Below are 17635 nucleotides of genomic sequence, written 5' to 3'. Positions count from 1 at the left end.
AATCATCCTAAGGCAATGAAAAAAAAAGATTAAGGTTGCTAGGTAAAATATAAGACCCCCAGATATATTTGAATTTCAGTTAAATAACGGATGAATTTTTAGTATAAATGCATCCCAAATATTGCAGGAGCCATAATTATACTAAAACATTGTGCATATAAAATTCAAGTTTACCTGTGCATTCTCTATTTTTATTTGCTATATCTGGGAACCCTCCAGAGTTCCCTTCCATCGTTTGGCCACAGACTCACACAGAGGGCCCCAGAACCCCATGGGAGAGAAAGCCAGGCGGCTGTTGCTTGGACAGGAACAGTAGCCTTGTTCCGCGTGACACAAGAGTCAAATCGAAGAACGAGTGTTGAGGGTCACACCCTCTTTTGCAGTATATCCGGGTCTCCTATGACACGAAGCCAGACTCACTGCTTCATCTCATGGTGAGAGACTGGCAGCTGGAACTCCCCAAGCTCTTAATATCCGTGCACGGAGGCCTCCAGAACTTTGAGATGCAGCCCAAGCTGAAGCAGGTCTTTGGGAAAGGTCTGATCAAGGCTGCTGTGACCACTGGGGCCTGGATCTTCACTGGGGGCATCAGCACAGGTAAGTGCAGGTTGTATCCCTTGCTGCAAATGTACAAACCCAGAGCTCATCGTGGTTCCCAAAGAGCTTTTGGATAATTATCATTAAAAACCAGAAGATACTGCATTCTGATAATATTTATGGCAGAATGAAATCTTTATTCGGTAGCTCGTTTTTATTTCAGTATGATCATGATAATGGTCAACATTTCTGGCACCTACTATGTGTCATTCCTTGAAGTGAGCCCTGTACAAGCCTCATTTTCACTGAGGCCCCTGACAATCCTTTCCCGATCACATGAGGGAGGTCACCAAGGCCCAGAGAGGTTGAGGAACATGGCAGGCCATCTGACTCTCAACTTTAGCTGAACGCAGCCAAGGCCTGCCAGAGAGACCCCTCATACTTCCATCCTTAGGTCTTGGAAACTTGTAAAGACAATTCCTGCACAGTTGCTTTGGTTTTGGTTTTGGTTTTCCCTTTTCTAGGAGCTAATGCAGGATGACTAGCTATTATGAGCTCAGACTTTCAGTGTCTTAACCCTGTTCTGTAGGAAATGTGGAGTGGTTCAGAGCTGGGGTCCCTGAAGTTCATGAATAGTGGTTTGATGGGAGGTAAGGGGCCTACAGATATGACTTATGGCCTCTCACAGGTGTCATCAGCCACGTGGGGGATGCCTTGAAAGACCACTCCTCCAAGTCCAGAGGCCGGGTTTGTGCTATAGGAATTGCTCCCTGGGGCATCGTGGAGAATAAAGAAGATCTGGTTGGAAGGGATGTAAGTATTTTCTCCCCGGAAATGGGCAATTTTCAAAAATCAAAGTCTTTGTTTTAACTAGATTTCACCTGCAGGTGTAGGAGATAATAAAGCAAGGTCCCATATAGCCTTTATCTTTTCCCCAAAAGTAAAAACTTGCAAAACTATGATACAAGATCAAAACCAGGATAATTGATGTCAGTCTAGTCAAGATGCAGAACATCTGCTAGGAGCCCTCATGTTGCCCTTTTCATTCATTCGTTTTTTTATTGAAGTATAGTTGATTTACCATGTTGTGTTAATTTCTGCTGTTGCATATATATATGCGTATATATATGTATATATACGCATATATATACACACATATACATTGTATACGTGTGTGTATATATATATACACACACACACATTGTTTTTTTTCATATTCTTTTCCATTATGGTTTATCATAGGACACTGAATATACTTCCCTGTGCTATACCGTAAGACCTTGTTGTTTCATGTTGCCCTTCAATATCCATACCCGATTCCCTCCTGCTTCCACTCCTGCCTTAACCCCGGGAGCCACTCATCTGCCCTTCATCCTACAGTTGTATCATTTCAAGAATGTTATGTAAATGGGATCGTACAGTATGTAACCTTTGAGGGCTGGCTTTTTACTTGCCACTTAATTCTCTGGAAATCCATCCAAATGGTTGCATGTATCAACAGTTTACTCCTTTTTATTGTTGAGTGGGGTCCCACCGTATGGATGTACCATTTATCTGTTGAAGCCTATCTGGGTTGTTTCCAGTTTGGCTACTGCAAATGAAGCTGCCATAAACTTTTGTGTACAGGATTTTGTATTAATGTAAGTTTTCCTCTCCTGCAGTAAGTGCCCGGGAGTGTACTTGCTGGGTCATCATGATCTGTTGGGTTGTCATGATCTAAAATAATTTTTTCTAATTTGATATAAAACTTTACAGAAAAAATCCTTCAATAGAGAGGCTAGGGAAGAGAGAGTAGGTTGAAGTGCACAATTAGGTGAAGCTGTCGCTCCACATCCATATATTCTTGCTTCCCCTGTCTTACTGTCCAAGTTTTGCAGCTCTGACTTGTGCTGTGTATTTCGTCAGGTGACACGGGTGTACCAGACTATGTCCAACCCCCTGAGTAAGCTGTCTGTGCTCAACAACTCGCACACACACTTCATCCTGGCTGACAATGGCACCCTGGGCAAGTATGGTGCCGAGGTGATGCTGAGAAGGCAGCTGGAGAAGCACATCTCTCTGCAGAAGATCAACACAAGTAAGTTCTGGCCACGGCCACTGGGCTGCCGCTGCTGCCCTGAAAACCAGGCTGGAAGAGAGAGCACCCGAGGGTATTTAGAGCCTTCACCTTGACTCTTCTGTGACCATCAGGAGATGACTTAGCAAGACCCTTTCCCTTAGCCACCTACCAAGTCACTGAGCTGGGCTGTGATGCTTTGTCTCAAGTTCACGAGGAGAGTGGACCCGAGAAACAGCCCCACAGCCGTTTTCACGGTGGTGGCATCTCCCGCCACGTTGCCAGTGGTTTTCATTCCTTATAATGATTATAGTTAGTTTTTTAAATTTTATTGGAGTATAGCTGATTTATAATGAATGCTGTGTTAATTTCTTCTGTACAGCAAAGTGACTAAGTTATACATATATATATTCTTTTTCACATTCTTTCCATTATGTTTTATTCCAGGATATCGAATATAGTTCCCTGTGCTATACTGTAGGACCTTGTTGTTTATCCATCCTATTGATAATGGTTTGCCTCTGCTAATCCCAAACTTTTTAAATGTCTGAACAGGAAACACATTGGTCACTCAAAGGCTTGGTATGATTCCTTCTATCAACTACATGCTCTGAGTTCATTAAATTAAATATCTCAGTAGCTCTGGGTCTCTCACCAGAGATGGGCCAGGTGGGGAGGCCTCTGGAGAGGCCTGCAGGAGCTGGCTGCTCCCAACAGGGCGCCCCCCACCCCATGCTGGTCCAGGAGGATGCTGAGGTCAAGCTAGAGAGAAAGGAATGGACCTCAGTCAGATGAAACGATCATAACAACTGGTTAGAATTAAAATAGCTGGTGTCACCTCTTGGGGCACTGAGTTCATAACTCAGTGATTCTTACTGTCAAGCAATTGCTGAATGATCTTAAAGAGTATTTTGTTGTAACCATTACTGGTAAGATTGCGAAAGACAGTCTAGGCCTGGGAAATGGTCATTTTAAAGCATAATTAAAGGGTCTGTGAGACTGCCACGTGGTTAGAATGACGGTCTGCCATGACAAGTGGTGGGTTTCTGGGTATCAGCTCCCTGGCTGATGGTTCGCACATTTTCACTGTCTTGGCCGTGTGCGCGTTCACACCGACCAGCCTCCCCTGGCCGTGTGACCTGTGGGCTTCCCTTTGTCATCCTTTGCCTAGGGTTCTGAGTGGGGCAGGGACAGCAAAGGGGTGCTCAGTTGTCACCTCCCACGGCACGGAGTTTCAGGGGTCCAGCCTGAACCACGAAGAACCAGTTCTCCTCTGTTTCTAGAAAAGAAGGTGATTTGGCCACCAGAGTCCCGAAGATCTCAAATGTCAAGCCTTGCTGGGGTTGGGAATCTCAAGGGCAGGGTCCATGTCATCTTGGTCTATTTCTCCAGCATCTCTTGGCCAGGCGCCTGCCTGGCACAAAGCAGACCGTCAACGCATAGCTGCTGAAATGAACCTAACTGAGATTATTCTGGTAGGAGATGGCAGAGTTGTTCAAAATATTTAAGAGCTCCTGACTGTAGAAATGCATCGTGGAAGCAAACCAGAAACTCTGAATTTCCCCACTTGAAGTTCTTAGACCTTCTCCTAACTGTGCTGGCAGATTTTATCCAAAGGCCTTCAGAATTGTGAGACCAAGGACACATCTCCTATTCACCATCTATTAATGTTGATCAAATAACTCCCATCACAACTAACGGACACCTGGTGAAACATGCTCAGAATATAATCTGTTTTAGCCAGTTTGGGGTAAAATTATGAAATAGGCAAGTTTGTCTTGATGCCAAAATATTGGCTCTCTGTACACCGATGCCGAAATAGATATGGAAAGAGTTTTGGAGGAGAATTGAAAGAGTAGCTTTATTCTTTGCCAGGCAAAGAGGAAACACAGCGGGCTAGTGCCTCAAGAACTGTGCCCCCTTCCTGGGGAATAGGGAGAGGTTTTATAGCCCAGGGCTTGTGGTCGGGGGTAGGTGATAAGGCTCAAAGTAATGAAGATCTTGCATTTCTTTTCTTCTGCAAATTTACAGCCAAAGCGGTTGTCAGGCAGCTCAGCAACCAGGTCTAGTGTCCCTGAAGTTATTGGCCCATGATCTTCTTTCTGAAATGAAGAGTGCTACAAGGGAGTGTAGGGGGAGAAGAAATGCCAAGTGCAGAGTGCAATTCACATGGAGTCAGAGAGTAATTATTTTTATGAAGGATAAGTCTAGCTACAAGTGTTTGTTAGTAGTAACAGCTAAAAAAATAACCAAGATCACTTAACTCTTTCAGGCCTGTTTATGCTGTTTCCCCAGCCTGTTCATTGTTTCTTTGTTTTCCTTTTCTATCAGAAAAGTCTTATTTCTATGTTGGCTGCAACAGCCTCTGCTGCTCCTTCGCTCCCACTATCTCCCCCTGCCCTGGAATCCTGGGTTCTTGGGATGCTCTTGCCACCTCCTGCTTCCCAGAGCCCTCCCTTCGGGTTCTGCCACCAAAAGTCAGCTTGTCCTACCGTGTTCCCAAAGAGTCCTGTCATCTCATAGAGACAGAGGGAGGACTCTGGGTACAAGGTATTAACTGGTGGGCTAATGATGGTCTACAGATTTGCCCTCCTGGATAACTCACTGCCTATTCCAGCCCCTGGAGGCTGAATCAACACCTACTACGACACTGCATATTTACACACCACTTGAGGTTGACAAGGACCTTGATAGCTGAACAGTTTCTTATACTTTATATCTATTGCTCTTTTAGGAGGTAGAGGAGGCCCTGTGGTGATTCACCTGTTACGGATGGTTCCCTGCTCTTCAGGGTGGCCTGGTGATTGGCCCCATGTCATAAGGCTAATACTTGTGAGGCCAGGCATTGAACGGAGTTCTCCTATCGCTGGTCCAGACACCTTTTGCTGTGTCATTCTTGAAGGGACAGCCATCCAGGGTGGGAACTTCACCTGGGGCAAGGCAGCAGGGAGGTATTCTTTTAGCAAGAAGAGCCTCCCGTGTTTCTCACATCTCACCTTGAAGTAGTCCGTAAGCCAGTTGAGTGATACATGGAGTTGAACCACATGTTTTGGAAAGTTTGTAATTTAAAGGCTCTGCTTCTTCCAGTAAGGCTATAATATGGGGTTTGAATAAAAGAATGTAAACAGTCATCACATCCTGAGTTCCTTCAAGTCTCCTGGTGAACACTAACTCCATATAAGCATACTTCCAGGCCTAAAGGTTTTCCTCTTCACCATGTTTCAGGAATTAGAGTGAGTGCTCTTGAGACAGGCTGGGACCTGGGACTCTTTGCTGGGACCTGGGACCCTTTGCTGCAGTGCTACAATGCTTGCACATGGACACACCTCTCCAGGAGCAACAAAATACTAAGAAACTGTATGGGACTGAAAATAACTGCTTTCATGCGGGCAGTTGGGGCAAATTCTGGACCTAAAAGATACAAAGAGACCAAAAAATCCCACAGCCACTTTTGAAGAGCCTGGAGCAAAAACAGGGTGTCCGGAGCAAAAACAGGGTACTGCGCATGCCCCCTGCACACAACACACCTAAGCCACCCCTCCAGCCTGACCCATGGACACGCCCCCCTCACCCCATATAAGGAACAAGCTTGCCCCCCCTCGGGGAGCAAGGGAGCCTGTTGTTTGTTCCCACTTCCCGCTGCTGCAGCAGGTGCCCCAATAAAGCCTTGCCTGAATTTCTTGTCTGGCTTCTGGTCAATTTCTATTGATTGGGGAAGGCCAAGAACCCTGGTCGGTAACTCTTGGATGGGGCCATGACCGTGGTCTGAAGGTGGATGTGGTGTGTGTTGCAGGACTGGGGCAGGGTGTGCCCGTCGTGGGCCTCGTGGTGGAAGGGGGCCCGAACGTGGTTTCCATGGTCCTGGAGTATCTCCGAGAAGAGCCTCCGGTCCCCGTGGTGGTCTGCGACGGCAGTGGCCGGGCCTCGGACATCCTGTCTTTTGCACACAAGTACTCTGAAGAAGGAGGGTAAGATTTCTGATATGTTACAAAAGGTGGGGTTTTGAATGCCTTCTTGTTAGGCCCAGAGGAAATCGTGATCCATCTAGCTGTTCCAAAAATGTAAAAGAAGGAAGACTTACTAGCCCTCCTCTCCCACTTCCCAAGGTCAGCAAGTGAGGGAACTCTGAGGAGCGTGGTGTTTCTTACGGATTCTTTCTCAGGAGGGAAAATGCTCTCTCCCAACTGCATTTTCCCTTGTAAGTTTTTCAACAAGCCTGGAATTTAGGACAAGTGTGAACACAGTTTTTGACTATAGTCCTTTTGGGTCTGCTATCCTGGGATATCCTCCAATGATAAAGTTTCAAATCAAAGGTACCAGACGGGCATAGAGATGTCTGATTTATTCACGTACAGATTTCACCTGTGTTGTTTTCTTCTCTTTCCCGTTTCCTTCGAACAGGATAATCAATGACTCCCTCAGAGACCAGCTTCTAGTTACCATTCAGAAAACATTTAATTACAACAAGACACAATCGCATCAGCTCTTTGCGATGATCATGGAGTGCATGAAAAAGAAAGAACTTGTAAGTGTCTTGAGTTGACTTCCCAAGTGCTCCACAGAGAGAATTATGTTTCCTTTCTAATTCTGCCCATGTGTGCAGGATGGAGTAGTTCCTATTTCCATTCACCCTTTTCCAAGAGGCATTTTACAGATCCTGACCCAACTGGTGGTTCTGTCCATGTGCGGGAAGCAGGCTAAGCATAGGCAGATTCTCTTCGGAAGAGGGACACGGGTGCTTCAGATCTTGTAAATGTCAGGGCACTTCAGGCCACATCCCACAATTCTGAGGCTCATGATATCAATCAGATTCAAAGCATCAAGGAGTGACATGTGCCATGCTTTCAGGTGTACTTACAAAATTCTACCAAATACACTCATTTTCTCCCACTCTTTGCCTCCTTAGTTACGCTTATAAGGAAGAGGCACTCTTGTCGCACAGAAGACAGCCTCTTCGAAATTCTAAATCTACAGGTTTCCTACAGATATATCAAATCTGAGTAGAGATGACTTTGTCATCTTCAGGAGCCATTTAGATATTGACATGTACATCCTGCATGAGCTCCCTCAGCTCCAGATGGGGTAAAGAATAAAATATGATCCAGGCAAGGATTCAAAATCAGGACGAGCAATGCTGTTCTCTCTGAATCAGAAGCACCTGGTGCAAAATCATGTTGCTCTCGGGATTGCTGCATTAGCGTCAGACTCTGTGGTCCTTTTTATTTATTTAGTCATTCATTTATTTTAATATCTTTATTGGAGTATAATTGCTTTAGTGTTGTGTTAGTTTCTGCTGTATAACAAAGTGAATCAGCTATATGTATACATATATCCCCATATCCCCTCCCTCTTGCGTCTCCCTCCCACCTTCCCTATCCCACCGCTCTCGGTGATCACAAAGCACTGAGCTGATCTCCCTGTGCTATGCAGCTGCTTCCCACTAGCTATCTGTTTTACATTTGGTAGTGTATATATGTCCATGCTCCTGTCTCACTTTGTCCCAGCTAATCCTCGCCCCTCCCCATGTCCTCAAGTCCATTCTCTACGTCTGTGTCTTTATTCCTGTCCTGCCTCTAGGTTCATCAGAACCATTATTTTTTAGATTCCATATATATGTGTTAGCATATGGTATTTGTTTTTCTCTTTCTGACTTACTTCGCTCTGAATGACAGACTCTCGGTCCATCCACCTCACTACAAATAACTCAATTTCATTTCTTTTTATGGCTGAGTAATATTCCATTGTATACATGTGCCACATCTTCTTTATCCATTCATCTGTCATGCCAGATCTTGTTTGTGGTCCTTTTTAAGCAACTCCCCAATTCTCCCTCTTGTTTTCCACTTTGCTTTACTCAGTCTTTTCACGATTAATCTGTTTTCAGGTCACTGTGTTTAGAATGGGTTCCGAGGGTCAGCAAGACATCGAAATGGCAATTTTAACCGCCCTGCTGAAAGGTGAGCTCTCAGGAAACAGCCACTCCTGTCCTTTCGTGCTGGCCTCCCCGGAGCTCTGCTTGTGGCTGGGAAACCCCTCCCCCCTCCTCCCGCCGGGAACTGTGTCTGCTGGGGATGGAACCCCGAGCCCGTCAGGCTGCCTAGAAATTATCTCAGGATAAAGCCGTGGTAAAACGATCGGGCTCGAAATGGGTTTCTTGGGAGGGGGACTTTTCTTGACGGGCCAATGGACCATGATGGGCTGAAGTCAAGAACCAGTTTCTGTCTGTAACTAGCTCATTACAGGTTTGAACTCACAGAGGGTAAGCGTGAAATTATTTTTCATTTGCGATCCCTGCATCTCGCAGTGCTCTGTCCAGTTTCCCCGGCCCACTCCTAACGACAGCTGCCACCTGGCTGCGCATGGGGTCACCTCTCTGCTCCACTGGGAAGGGGAGGGGGCTGGAGGAAAGGGGCGGGGGTCACCATCAGGCTGGCTGCTTGGTAGTGCTGAGCTGGTCCTCGGCTTTGGGGCCTGAGTGATCCCTCAGGGGCCAGAGAAAAGGCAGCCGTGCTTATTTCCAGGCTGATGCTGAGCCAGCCTGGGGAAGCCTGTGTTCCCCACCCAGCCCCTGTCACCCCCAGGCGACCCAGGCATGGAGTGAGTAGTGCCCCGTCTCTTGCCTTCCAGGCACAAATGCATCGGCTCGGGACCAGCTGAGCTTGGCGCTGGCCTGGAACCGCGTGGACATAGCTCGGAGCCAGATCTTCGTCTTTGGGCCCCGCTGGCCGGTGAAACTAAGTGTTTTTCAATTCATACCATTTGTCATGACTTTGTACAGAGGATGCATTAATATGTTCTCCCTTGTGTCGTGGATCTCAGGAAGTTATCTGGGCTTTCTGATGACCCGATGTCTAATCTTTAGGATTATTAGGAAATGTTGCTGTTTCATTTCAAAGAACCAGCAAGAAGAGCTCCTAGCACTAACTTCAGATTCAAACCAGTGCTCTTGAAGAAAGAGCACTAAATATTTTATCATTGCTGGTGAACATGGGTTTTTACCCTTTTAAAGAAAAAGAAGAAAGAAAATAGCTCATTAAAATGAAATACAATGATTGCATTGAAAGCATTAATTTTTCAAATTATGTTCCATGAAACCCCGGAGGCCTAGGGGACTCTGTGAGTGTGACCTTTGTGTATAGTCTTTGGGATGTGGGGTGTGTGTGTGTGATTTGGTGTATTGTGTGTGTGTATCTGTGTGTAGCACGTGTGTAGGTTGTTAAATGTGTGTGTGGATGTGTGGTGTGTGATTGTGCTATGGTTTACCGTGCATGTGGTGTATGTCCGTGGGATCTGTGTGTGTGTGTGGTTGTACGTGGGTGTGGTGTGGTGTGTGTGGGGTGATGAGCAGCTTTTAGCCTCCCACTCCTTCAATCAAAGCAGCTTCTTTACAGACTTGTGGTTGCCAAGGGGGAGGGGTGTGGGGAGGGATGGATTGGGAGGTTGGGATTAGCAGATGCCAACTATTATATATAGAATGGATGGACAACAAGGTCCTACTGTATAGCAAGGGGAACTATATTCAATATCCTGGGGTAAACCATAATGGAAAAGAATATGAAAAAGAGTGTGTGTGTATATATATATATATATATATATATATATATATATATATATATATGTTTATAACTGTATAGCAGAAATTACCATTGTAAGTCAACTATACTTCAATTTTTAAAAATTATTTTTTTAAAAAAAGCAGCTTCTTGGATGGGTTTTGTAGATTGGGACTCAGGGTAAATTTTTGTTTGCAGAACAGGCTCTGCTGCTTCAAAAGGAGTTTGGAATATCTAGAGGGTTCATGTTGGACTTTAAAAACCATATTTCTCAAAACCGGCCTGGTATATCCCTGCAAAAGGCATTTCATTTTTCACACTCACCCTTTATTTAATTAGCGTGAAGAATTTAAGGAATCAGATGAGTGTATTAAAGGAATAAGATACAGGGTTGGGGGGTGTGGTTTGTGCCTGTTGTTTACTGAACTACGCAAATTAAGAAGAATAGCACAACACCTTAAATATTTTAATTCCTTTTGAATCTCCTGGTTTTAACACTCTTGGTAAAGGACTTGAGAGCAAAGTGAATTGCTCCATGAATGGTTATGAGGCAGCTTGCTGTGGCAGAGAATCTAAGAGATTCCAGAAAGGATTGCAAAAAAGGGCTCTGTCATGAGCTCCCAAGACCAGCTACTCAGTAAGAGGGATCCCGGCTTTTGTTTGCTTTTTTTTCTTTTCGAGCGGCAGCTTTCTGAGGACGAGGTCCTGAGTCAGCCACACAGAGAGGGCCAGGCTTTCAAGATTACAGAAAGGACCTGACCCAGGGAACGGGCCACACACGCAGGCCCTACCTGGCCTGAAGCAACGGCCTTCGTCCGTCTTCTTGTTACAAAAGCAATAAGTAATTTCCAGAAAGCGTAGAAAATACAGACAGGCAAGATGAAAGAAACAATCACTCATGACTGCCCCCCATAGAAAAATTCAGCAATACCATGTGTGTTTTATGATTTCATTTTTTCACTCTTATGTTGGCATTAAATATTCTCCAACCTCCTTTTTCATGTCGCTTAGTGTTTTTTGCTTTCTGTTATCCAGTGGACGCATAAGTAAGGTTTGAAAAGCAAATAACAGAGCAGAGTACCATGAAAAACAGAGCCCTCACACCCCACCTCCCACAGGCACTCAACTGTCCCCGTGTTCTGTTTTCCTGACGGTGGCCTCTGTTCGTTGACATAACACGTTTTATCACTTTCTCGATTAATCACGTGTAGATGTGTCTTTCAATTCTCCACTTGGAAAGAGAAGGCAGTAGCTCGCTTGCCCTGCCTGCTTTGCCCCTCCTGCGTTTGATGGCTGTATGTTTAATTCTCTTATTGGTTATCATGATAGCTTTGAAACATCAACTTGCTTCATCAACGTTAGGCTCCCACGTTGTAAAGTGAGGAAATTAGTGGCTCTACACATCACCTTCCTTTCCCTACACCGTCAATGTTCCTACTTGGGTCAACCTCATCTTCTACATGATGGAGATGGTTGATGTTTACACCTCGTTCTGTAATCCTCACTCAGGTCTGTTTATGTCTCACTCTTTAATCATCACATTTTCATAGTGGTCCTTTTTATTTTTATTTTTTTACCTGGATTTTTATTTTTATTTTTTAAGTGGGTATTTGCTTCCAGTTCTTGACTGAGAACAATGAATTATGTTGCTGTGTACATTTATGGGCAGGTCTTATGTGGACGTATGTTTCCATTTCTCTTCAGTCGATAGCTAGGAATGGATTTGCCAGGTACATGGAAAATGTATGTTTACCTTTTTAAGAAACTGCGTGTCTGTTTTCCAAGGCAGCTGTAGCATTTTGTCCCTCAATAAAGGAGGGACAAGCTTCAAATAAATTTCTAATATAATTCTTATTTAAGACATGCATATTTTTTCTTTTTTAAAAAATTGAAGTATAGTTGATTTACAATGTTGTGTTAGTTTCAGGTGTACAGCACATATATAATTCAGTTATTATGTATATAATCTTTTTCAGATTCTTATCCATTAGAGCTTATTATAAGATATTGAATCTCGTTCCCTGTGCTATACAGTAGGTCCTCATTGTTTATATTTTTTAATTGAGATATAATTGACGTATGATGTATTAGTTTCAGGTGTACAAAGATTCGATATTTGTATAAATTATGAAATGATCACTACAATAAGTCTAGTGAACATCCATCACCACACACAGTTACAGTGTTTTCTCTTGTAATAAGAACTTTTAAGATCTACTCTCTTAGCACCTTTCAAATACACAATACAGTATTATTAGCTGTAGTCACCATGCTGTACATTGCATCCCAAGACATTTATTGTATAACTGGATGTTTGTATCTTTTCACTATCTTCATCCACTTCACCCACCCCCACCCCGCATACTAGGCCTTTATGTTGATTCTAAAAATGGAGAAAACAGAAGACTTTACTGTGATTCTGTACGGATTGTTCACTGCTGAACCTAACATTATGGCTGAACTCAAAGAGAAAGAAAGGTAGCCCTGGGTCAATCACCTGGGCCACACAAAGGAAAATACAACAAGCATCAAGGTTTCTACAGTCCATCCATTGTTTAAAATTATGGGACCTTTGAGTTTCCTTCATATTTGGACCATGACTTATTTGAATAGCTAGATGTTTGCTTTCCCTTGCATTTCCAAATTGATTCTCTTTTTTCTTCATAGCATATGCCTCACATCATTAAGATGATCTATTCTTTTAATTATTACTGTCCACTGAGTGCAGTTCCCTTTCTTCTTGTAGAATCTTTCAAAGCCTCGTGTTTCTCTGGATGCTCTCAAAGTTTGCTGTGCAGCTGACCACATCAGACACCCCTGCAGTGTGTTGTCAGACAGGCTCAGTTCTTCCCACATTCCACGTCTTCCTCTCTCTCAGATTTCTTTTTCATTTCGCTGCAGTAGATCTTCAAGTAATTTTTTTCATGAACATGTGTGGGAAGATAACCATTCTCTGTCTTTACACGTCTGAAAACACTCTGCCACACACCAGGCTCATGGTTGCCATGTGATCCTCCTCCAATTAAGATGAACCACTGTCTTTTCTCAGATGTAGTTTGAGGTCTGCTCTTTATCTTCAGTGTTTAGAAATTTCAGAAGGACATGTGTTCTATTTCAAACAAATGAGAATGAAATGTACAGAGACAGCAAACTCAAGGACTCATATGGCCACTCATGTGCCATTCATTCTGCTTGGCTGTCAGAGGCCCCTTTATGATAAAGACCTAAGTCTTTCCCCAGCTCTGTGAAATTTTCTTCTACCGCTTCTTTGAGTATTTCAGCCTTCATTTTCTCTCTTTCTCTTCCTCTGGAATTCCTATAAGTTAAGCAAATGTTGGTCCCCTTGGCCTGATCCTCCATTTTATCATTTCTGTCTCTCTATCATTTTGCTGTGGGTTTTTGGAAATCGCAACTTTTTCCTTAGCATTTTTTTGTGCTATTTTTTAAAATGTAGGCAATCCTTTTTTTTTTTTTTTTTTTTTTTTGCGGTACGCAGGCCTCTCACTGTTGTGGCCTCTCCCGTTGCGGAGCACAGGCTCCAGACGCACAGGCTCAGCGGCCATGACTCACGGGCCCAGCCGCTCCGCGGCATGTGGGATCTTCCTGGACCGGGGCACAAACCCGTGTCCCCTGCATCGGCAGGTGGACTCTCAACCACTGCGCCACCGGGGAAGCCCAGGCAATCCTATTTTTGATGTCTGAGAAAGCTTTCTTGTTTTCTGATGCTTCCATTTTCATGTCAGCCTGTTTTCATCTCATGAATGCAATATCTGAGGATACAAACTGTACTTTTTTTAAGTCCTCTCCTGTTCCCTGCATTATCTCTATTTTCTCCCTGGTCAGCTGTTACCATTGTTCATTTTGTCCTTTTCTGTTGCAGGTCCTTGCTTGCCTATCCCCATTTCAGAGTGAGGGATGGGACAGAATAATTAGTAGAAGGAGCCTATTTTACAAATAGGTTTTTCTCCTCCCTGGGAGGACTGACCAAGAGTTCCCCATTTAGGAGGGGGTTGTCTACTGAACAGCTTTTCTTTGTTCTCTGCAGATTGGAGCAGGCTGGTGTGGCGCTGGACCTCCCTATGCAGGCCCTCCCTTTTCTTTTTTTAACATCTTTATTGGAGTATAATTGCTTTACAATGGTGTGTTAGCTTCTGCTTTATAACAAAGTGAATCAGCTATACATATACATATATCCCCATATTGCCTCCCTCTTGCGTCTCCCTCCCACCCTCCCCATCCCACCCCTCTAAGTGGTCACAAAACACCGAGCTAATCTCTCTGTGCTACGCAGCTGCTTCCCACTAGCAATCTATTTTATATTTGGTAGTGTATATATGTCAATGCCACTCTCACTTTGTCCCAGCTTACCCTTCCCCCCCCCATGTCCTCAAGTCCATTCTCTACATCTGCATCTTTATTCCTGTCTTGTCCCTAGGTTCTTCATAATCTTTTTTTTTTTTTTAGATTCCATATATATGGTTAGCATACGGTATTTGTTTTTCTCTTTCTGGCTGACTTCACTCTGTATGACAGACTCTAGGTCCATCCACTTCACTACAAATAACTCAATTTTGTTTCTTTTTATGGCTGAGTAATATTCCATTTGTATATATGTGCCACATCTTCTTTATCCATTCATCTGTCGATGGACACTTAAGTTGCTTCCATGTCCTGGCTATTGTAAATAGAGCTGCAGTGAACATTGTGGTACATGACTCTTTCTGAATTATGGTTTTCTCAGGGTATATGCCCAGTAGTGGGATTGCTGGGTCATATGGTAGTTCTATTTTTAGTTTTTCAAGGAACCTCCATACTGTTCTCCAAATTGGCTGTATCAATTTACATTCCCACCAACAGTGCAAGGACCCGCCCAATTCTTCAGCAGACATTCTTCCGGGTTCTGCCTGGGGTGAAGCCCAGGAGTAGAGTTGCTCTGCACCTACCCACTGGGGAGGGGGCGTGACATACGAGAGGGGATGGGTGGTCTCCTGCTCTGTAGACAGTCCTTTACTAATCACCATGCTTTCTACCCACCATTTACTCTCCCTCTTTGGAAATCTGGTCCCACCTCCACTATTACCCCCACATTACTCATCCTGGGCTTCAGCTGCCTCACCACAGCTTTAACTACCCAACAGCATTTCCAGAAACATCTTAATGGCTCTGGTCTGCCTCTTCTCCCTGAAATGAATTTTTCTTTTCCATAGTCCTCTGTTTCCTGCTATCATTTCCATGGGAAGAGAGGGAAAGCAGGAAACACGAGATCAAGACCACAACCTGGAACCAAAAGTCCTTCTTTGTCTCCCCCACAATCAAGTATACGGTCTCTCAGGTCTTCCTTTAATAGTTGAAGTTCTCCATCAACTATGTGCCTATGACTCTGTAGTCTTTCTAGAATTCTTTTTTTTTTCAATTTATTTATTTAATATATTTATTTTTGGCTGCGTTGGGTCTTCACTGCTGCCCATGGGCTTTCTCTCGTTGCGGCGAGCGGGGGCCACTCTTCGTTGTGGTGTGCGGGCTTCTCATTGTGGTGGCTTCTCTTTAATGCAGAGCACGGGCTCTAGGCGCACGGGCTCTAGGCGCACGGGCTTCAGTAGTTGTGGCACCCAGGCTCAGTAGTTGTGGCTCACAGGTTCTAGAGCGCAGGCTCAGTAGCTGTGGCACATAGGCTTAGTCGCTCCGTGGCATGTGGGATCTTCCCGGACCAGGGCTCAAACCCGTGTCCCCTGCATTGGCAGGTGGGTTCTTAACCACTGCACCACCAGGGAAGCCCTGACCCCTTCACAATTGTCTTCTCTGGTCTTCATCAGCTGTCACAGACACTTCTCTTTGGCGCCTTTAAACTTACCTCTCAGCACCCTTTCCTTCGGGCAAAAACACGCTCAGTCAAAACTTCAGCCACTTTAAGTACATGAGTGCACTTCATCAAGCATATAAGTAACAGACGGTCACGAAATCAGGAGCTTCTCCATCAGGCAGCCAGGCCTGCAACAGCTGAGTATGTGTGCGTGTGTGTAGTCACAAGTATGTGTGCCTGCGTGCATGTCTGTGCATGGGTGCTCATGTTTGCACAAGTGTGTGTGCATGTGTATCTGTGTGTGCACCTGTGTGTGCATGTGCACCTGTATGTGGGTGCATGTGTACCTATGTATGTGCATGTGTGTGCGAGCGTGTGCATGTAGAGGGGAGGGGTGGTCTGTGCACTTGTCCTGGGACATGGGTTGGCTTTAATCCCTTTCCCAACTCTGCCTGCTGTGGACTGCAGCCCCTGGGAAGCCTGGCCCCCCCAACGGATAGCAAGGCCATGGAGAAGGAGAAGAAGCCACCCACAGGGACCACCAAGGGGGGCAGAGGAAAAGGAAAAGGCAAGAAGAAAGGGAAGGTGAAAGAGGAGGTGGAGGAAGAAACTGACCCCCGGAAGCTCGAGCTGCTGAACTGGGTACGTGGGACGTGTCTGCTCCCGTTTCCCAGGCTCCTGGGGACCTTGGAGCCAGTCACCCTCCTCCAGGGAAGGGGGCAGTTCTTGCTGCCTCTGCCGCAGCCCCACCCGGGGCCCCGAGCCCAGGAGGCAGTGATGAAGCATTGATGGGACAGTGTCAGTATTTCAAGTGGCTGGCAGGATGTCACAAACGCCAAATGGTCCTGCTTTGGGGGAGAATGAAGTCACTCACAGGGGAGGCCCGGGCCACCTTGCCCCCCAGTGCCTTTCTCCGCCTGCAGACATTTGGATGTTTGTTGCGTGGAAACACGGGAAACAAATCAATCGTGAATAAATGCAGCTCAGGGACAAAAGATGGAGCCTGTGATAGGGATGCATGGGTAACTGCAGTCGGCTGGGCTGGGAGGCTGAGACACGCAGCACCTGTGGTTCTGGCCTTGCTGCTGTCAGGACACAGCAAGACAGGGCGCTGGGCCTCTGCGGTGCCCTGTGAATGGCATCATCGCAGTCACTCACCCTGGTGGCCCGTGGCATGCCCACAGGGGGTAGTTCTCAGTTAAGGAAACATTCTCCCCAGCAAAACCTCACGTTACATTGAACGCCGCAGGTTCCACCATTGTTGAAGGGTAGAGACACAAATGATAACTAATAGTAGATAAAATGTTACAGTCTACCACCTCAAAAAAACATTGTATATGGAGATCCGAGCTTGGAGACTCAAGCACTGATTGCAGTTTTATTTTGAATTTCCTTCTCATGTTTACATTACAAGAAAAGCTAATCAACTCTATTTTAATTTTTTTAAAAAACCTGATAACTAGAGAGCCACCAGTTTGGCTGTCATTTTGAACATTTTTCACTTTGTGTTAAATGTATCCATCTGTGATGCTTTGATATGACACCTAGGGACAAACTGAGAAGGAAGGAGGGGGCAATGGGGCATGTTTACTCAGGACAAAAGGTAAAGAGAGCCTTGTTCAGGATGCTCTGGGTCTGGGGGCCTGAAGAGGCTTTCTGAGAGCTTCCAGGGTCCCCTGCCCAGTGTCC

At 45.1% G+C, this 17635-nt stretch overlaps 1 protein-coding gene across 6 annotated transcripts in view; it reads left to right on the top strand.

Moving 5' to 3' along the window:
• Positions 1-17635, top strand: part of TRPM1 (transient receptor potential cation channel subfamily M member 1) — a 106650-nt gene that overhangs the window by 35367 nt on the left and 53648 nt on the right. For all 6 annotated transcript variants that reach the window (XR_004475994.2, XM_033402992.2, XM_033402993.2 and 3 more), the window contains 8 exons: positions 384-597; positions 1226-1350; positions 2443-2614; positions 6387-6561; positions 6995-7118; positions 8478-8550; positions 9221-9321; positions 16415-16588. Coding sequence is in view for 5 of the 6 variants with exons in the window: in XM_033402992.2 (XP_033258883.2) it covers positions 384-597; positions 1226-1350; positions 2443-2614; positions 6387-6561; positions 6995-7118; positions 8478-8550; positions 9221-9321; positions 16415-16588 (1158 nt within the window). In the remaining variant the exon portion in view is untranslated. The remainder of the gene's footprint in view (positions 1-383; positions 598-1225; positions 1351-2442; positions 2615-6386; positions 6562-6994; positions 7119-8477; positions 8551-9220; positions 9322-16414; positions 16589-17635) is intronic.

This window comes from Orcinus orca, chromosome 2 (assembly GCF_937001465.1).
Source record: "Orcinus orca chromosome 2, mOrcOrc1.1, whole genome shotgun sequence".
Lineage (NCBI taxonomy): Eukaryota > Metazoa > Chordata > Mammalia > Artiodactyla > Delphinidae > Orcinus > Orcinus orca.
This window is presented reverse-complemented; position numbering and strand designations above follow the sequence as displayed.